The following is a 6,163-nucleotide window of genomic DNA, read 5'->3' on the forward strand; positions in this document are numbered from 1 at the left end:
GTGCAGCACAGATGTGGAACCTGTTTTTTTCTTGCCGCTGTCTGTCTGTCTTTCAGTCTCCTTCTTTATTCCCCTTTTTGCTTTCTTTTTCTGTCTGTCCGGAGAAGAAGAAAAAAGTTTGACATTTAACTGGCTTTGACCTGTCCAAAACAGGCCCATGGTGAAGCGATTCTCTATGCATGTTCTCTTTCTGACTGTGCGTGTGTGTGAATGTGTGTGTGTGTGTGTGTGTGTGTGTGTGTTCGTGTGTGTGTGTGTGTGTGTGTGTGTGTGTGTGTGTGTGTGTGTGTGTGTGTGCGCGCGTGCGCGCCTGTAGGATGAAATACTGAAATATCGGTTTTCATAGAGGACCACGTCTCGGAGCCAAGATTCATCAAATGAAAGTACTCCTGTCTCCAAAAAACTTTTCTGTAATAATTTTCTTTCCCTTGTTTCTGAACTTCAGCATGGGCTTCATGGACCGAATAAAACCTCTCCCTTCTTCACGCTGACTTCTACCGTCATTTAGCAAGTGCTTTTATCCAAACTGACTTGATTTTCAGTGAGACTGCCATAGCCAAACATCAGTAGGAGAGACACGTATATTTGTTGTCTTCGTAATGACTTGTACCAAGTTAAGACAGAGGTATTTTTGTGGGATACTGTTTCTTTGTGTTGAGAGGAGCAATACAAGGGTTTTGGGGTAACGGGACCCTGTTTTTTTTTTATTCAGTATCCTCTGCTCTGCTGCCAACTTTTTTTTACCTCTCCTTCCCTCCCTTTCTGTCTCTCTGTCTCTCTGCAGGCTGCCTTCAGTGACCCCAGAGAAAGAGGCACGGACTATCCTTCCAAGCCATGCAGATCTGTATTTGGCCATGTTTGTCAGAAGCATGTTTTTGAGGTGTTCGTCATGAACTGAAATTTAACAGAATAAGTAGTGATATACATTAATGTTGGGTTGTGATTAATGTAAATAATATTTGTAGTTTTCGTATGTGGACATTAGTTTTACTGTGAAGACTGTAAATATGACATTACAGTTTGTCAATGTTTTCTATGTTGTTGTTTTTTCCGTCAAGACAACGCACCTGGATTTTTATTTGTTTTCTATTTGTGTTAAGTGAGAATCAAATATGAAAAATGATAAAGAGAATAATATGTTACTTTTGCCGCAACACCCATTTTATTGCCGTTAAGTTCCTCAAACATCTGACATGTTTCTAACATTGTAAGAAAGAAAAAAAACACATGATTGTTTTGTACTCATGCGGTGTAATAAAGTTAGGCTAATTCAAATCAGTTACTTGTGTCGTGCCCTCTTCTGCTTGCCCATTTGAAACCAGCGCTGAGAAATGGGGCGTGTTTGGTAAGATCATCACCAGCAGGGAAGGCCACAAGGACATGAAAGGAAACGTCTCATCAAAGTCATGTTAAACTCTCAGATGGGATGTGCCGGAAAGCGATAGCTGATACCAATGGGATATCCTCCGCCATGAAGCCTACTTCTGTAGATAGTCTACCTTTGGGGCCTGTTATAAAGTGGTCGTAACTGACCCGAATAATGATAAACCTCTCCGGTTACAACGACTTTAGGAGAAAATAAATGTTTTGAGGCATCTACCTCCTCCCAACTGTTTTCTCCTCTCCCTGCCGCGTTCTGGATTGCGGGGAAACCGCGTGGCCCAGCAGGAATCTCCGTGGGAGAAGAGTTCGGAGCGCTAATCCCTTCAAAGGAAGAGATCTAATTCAAAATCAGCGACTCCAAAAGCAGCGGAGGGCAGGACAGTGGTTGTTTTCTGTAGGAGAGAGACCGATAAAAATCTCCCCGCCCGCGTGTCCTTATGAAAGAGATCAGTCAGCGTGTGAAGCCACAGTCGCTGCAGTTTTCAAAAATCAACGTCAGAAGTTCCTTTGTAGTTCTACTCTGATTTATTATATGAGTGTCTCCTTGATCCAAGAACCCCCTCCCCTCTCATAACGCTTGGAAGCCCCCTTCGCTCACACACACACACCTCGCCCTCCTCCGCATCACCTGTGGCATAGCCTGATGACTAAATAAATGTCTCTTTAATGTCTTGTTTTGAGTTATTTTCACTTGCCCGGGGGTGTGTGGGATTCGCTTGCCCGGCCAGATGAAGGCTTGACAAGCGCTGGGAGGAGCGGCGGGCGGGGGCCCGAAGATTGTTTCCACTTTCGAGGGGATGAGAACTCCTCCCTCAGCCTCTTCCCTCACATCGTTACAACTTTTCAGGAAACGTCTAATAAAGACATCATCCCATGTTTGTCATCTCAGCATCTTGTTAATGGGTTAGTTTTTTTAATCGATGGGCCTATGCTATCATTTAAGGGCATATGGGGCGGGGTAAACAATAGCTTTGCCTGTTCAGATTTGTTTGCATATGTAGGCTACAAGAAAACAATTTCTCTGCATAAACATCATAGCAAAATACATCACATCCTAATTTGGCATATTTCCCTCAGGGCTATACGATTTGTTTTACAGTTAAAAATAATAGAGTGCGAGTTTGACTATAAAAGTCTATACAAATAAATATCAAGGTCAGTCAAAAATATGTTGTATTTTATTCTAGAACAAAAATATACACCAGACCCCACACATGCATTCAACGATCATTTTGTGAATGCTCACACGGTTCAGAGAACAGACGTCGCTCAAAATAATTTAGGCTTTAAAAATCAATATGAACTTTGTGTTGAGTCACTTATTTCGTCTCATTAGCTGGCCCCTCTTGAAGTTATCAAACAACTGCCCACGGAGAGATCTCCAGAGATAACAATGTCACATTGTCACAGAAGGGCTCCCTACAAATCCTTAATTACAAAAAGGGGGATCGGATGACTGTGGCATCCAATACCGGGGTCTCCAGGCGGGTTGGGGCTCTTTGATCAAGAAAATCCAATTATTTGTGTATGTACATTTCCCACATAGTGATTACTTCATTAATTGTCCCGCCTTTATCTCCTCCCATCCCATCCCCCCTAATAATCAGCTCTTTTATCCAGACCAACAAACACACCATAGGAGCTTTGTGGATTCAAAGGATTTGCTTCCTTCTCTCAAAGAGCCGCCATTCTTTGATGATTGGGCAGCGGCAAACTTCAAAGTAATAAATCTTAGTGCTGACTGGCTGGCGTCCCACCAAAGTCCTTATCAAATCCTAAGAAGTGATCCTTCACTCCCTCAGATGGTCCAAGGATATCTCGAGGAGAGGAAGCGGGAGAGGTTACACTTTTTTGCACACATGAGAAGACTTATTTTGTGATTTTTTTATATTCAAGGAACAGAGGCAGCGATTTTTGTGCTTTTAAATTTGCGTGAACGAGTGGGGAATACCTAACTTCATTATGGCAGCTGTGGCTGTTTTACGGAACGACACCCTACAGGCTTACCTTCAGGTTAGTACGAAATAACATTATTTTTAATGTTGGAGGTTAGACGGCTGTATGTGCTACCCTTGTAGGTAGACAGAAAACGTACCGTTCACTGATTTTCAATAATAAGCAACTCCCTGCTTTATGACCTGATATATGACTTTGAAAGTGTTACAATAATGTTTCGCTACTCGTTGCATAAATATACAACAAGTTTACATATTTAATCTTTTGGCAACAAGAAAGGGGTTTTAAGTATGGCAGGATTTTGTGCGGAATAAATGTAATTTGAAAAAAGAAAAGTTTGACAGGATGGTTTCTCATTTATATCATCTTCTCTGCTGGTTTACCCAGGATCGCACTCCGAACTCCTCACCGGAAACCACTAAGCATTCACCCCTGGCTCTGTTGGCTGCTACTTGTAACCGAATTGGGCATCACCACCACGGGTCAAGCGCCGCGGACTTTCTCCAGGTCCCCTATGAAACGACCCTCGGATCTCCGTCTCGAATTTTCCACCCGTGGAGTAACGAAGGAAATCACCAGACCACTCTCACGACCAATTCCTCATTTGGACTACATACGAAATCGCAGTTATCTCACTTACAGGGCACGTACGCTGCCCACCACGAACTCCCTCTCACCCCGCCCGCGGACCCGGGCTACCCCTATGACTTTTCCCCGGTGAAGATGCTTCCATGTTCCATGCAGTCCTTGCAGTCGACGTGCACCCCAACATACGTGCCCGCTGTCACATATGCAGCGCCCACTCCGGTGCCCACTGCGATGTCAGGGTTTGTTACGGGACACTCTGGCCTGGTCCATCAGCAACAGAGACAATTATCACCGAATCCGGGAGAGGACATCCCGTGGTGGAGTCTTCAGCAAGGCAATTCCATCACTCACTCCTCGCTCGGACACCACCGGTTCCCGTTACAGAGGAGCTTGGTTCTGGGGCACACGGACTTCGCGCAGTATCAGACCCAGATCGCAGCCCTCCTTCACACCAAGTCTCCTCTGGCTACTGCCCGGCGGTGCAGGAGGTGTCGCTGTCCCAACTGCCAGTCGTCCAGCTCAAACGACGAGCCCGGGAAGAAAAAACAACACATCTGCCACATCCCCGGCTGCGGGAAAGTTTACGGCAAAACTTCGCACCTGAAAGCGCACCTGCGGTGGCACTCGGGAGAGAGGCCGTTTGTGTGTAACTGGTTGTTCTGTGGCAAAAGCTTCACGCGCTCGGACGAGTTGCAGAGACACCTGAGGACTCACACGGGCGAGAAGAGGTTCGTTTGTCCGGACTGTTGCAAACGGTTTATGCGCAGTGACCACTTGGCCAAACACGTAAAAACTCACCAAAACAAAAAGATCAAACCTCACGACAAGACTCTGGATCACGTCAAAAGGGAGGACACGAGACACATGTAGAGTCCAGTGTCAGTCAAAATGACCTCTCACTCGAAACAGACAGTGCAATATTGCTCCAATGAAATTAAACAACACAATGAAGAACCCCCGCTAACAGGAGGCATAGCCTACTCATAGCCCAAGTACTACAAAGTTGGCCCCTACTATTTATTCAGTTTATTTGACTGAAGTTCTGGCCTTAAAAGGATTAAATCTTTGCAACGTTTTTGAGTTTTGTCTGTGTACATAGGAATATTAAAACTAAATATGATCCACTATTTGGGACATGTTTCATGTGCCCAGGCTTGACAATATCTCTAAATATAAAACAAGTTTTCAACTTGTTTGTGATTGGATACTTGTCTTCGGTGAAAGACCTCCTGCCCCTGTAAATATGATTTAATAACTTTTGTTGAATGAGAGTGTGTGTTCTTTTTACTCCATGCTGGGGTGTTTTAAGCATGCGACTACAAGTAAATAAACCCTGTTGTTGAAATGGCCCAAAAACTGTGTGTTAAAAAATAAAAGAGTCTAACCTTCCCAAAGGATAAGTCAGTCTCTTTGAGTGAGTGGACTTCAGTAAACTAAATATGAAATTGTTTTACTTCTGCGTAGATGTATAGGTTTCACTGAATCTGGATGAGAGAGATAGAATCCGGGTGTTCTGTCTTAGATATGGCACAACATTTCCATGACAACAGTAGATGCAGCCTGTGTGACAGCTGGAGGCTAGTGGTAGCCTGTGAACAACACTGGGCACTCGGAAATAGAAACATGTGGCATCAGATCACCTAGGAGTATGTAATGTTCTGTAAGAGTTTACTGATAGTGATTTGGTTGACTCATAGAAGGACATGTAGTGTGAAATTGCTATCTTTGGTAAAATACTGTAATACAGTTTTACACATCTGGACATTTGTTTTGGAGTGTCTAGTCAGAAACGGGTCTAATAAATTACCCTGTTTGGACTTTAAAAGGTTAAAAGAAATTTCAGAGAAAACTTGGCTGTCACAGCTTGTTTTGTGAAAGTCTCCCCTTCAGTATCAGCGGTCACACACCTGGTGACGTTCAGGTAAGTGATTCTCTGGGTTAGGGGCTTTGGCCATGTTCTGACTGTTCTACTGCAGGGCACAGTAAAACAGAGAGTGCAATACCTCACAGGTTAGAAAGCAATTGTCATGAAGATCTGTTGATTTCTTTTTTGCTAACCCGGAGTCTTCTATTCAGAGCTCACAGCTGCAGCATCAGAGGTAAAATTGTGTAGGTGAACTTCAGAAATTGAGCTTTGCTGAGCTGAACTCAAGCGACCTGTTTACAAAGCTCACAGGGAGATGCACCACACAAAAGAACAGACGTGAGGGTAAGATCCATGTTGAAAGCGCAGTGA

At 44.0% G+C, this 6,163-nt stretch overlaps 1 protein-coding gene across 1 annotated transcript; it reads left to right on the top strand.

Annotated features, from left to right (window-relative positions):
- Positions 1–3,345: 3,345 nt before the first annotated feature.
- sp5a (Sp5 transcription factor a) lies at positions 3,346–4,797 on the top strand (the record flags this gene model as incomplete). The annotated part of the gene is made up of 2 exons (XM_080839568.1): positions 3,346–3,396; positions 3,727–4,797. The coding sequence occupies 2 exons, from the start codon at positions 3,346–3,348 to the stop codon at positions 4,795–4,797; spliced, it is 1,122 nt and encodes a 373-aa protein (XP_080695694.1).
- Positions 4,798–6,163: the final 1,366 nt, after the last annotated feature.

This window comes from Sprattus sprattus (assembly GCF_963457725.1).
Source record: "Sprattus sprattus genome assembly, chromosome: 5".
In the NCBI taxonomy this organism is placed as follows: domain Eukaryota; kingdom Metazoa; phylum Chordata; class Actinopteri; order Clupeiformes; family Clupeidae; genus Sprattus; species Sprattus sprattus.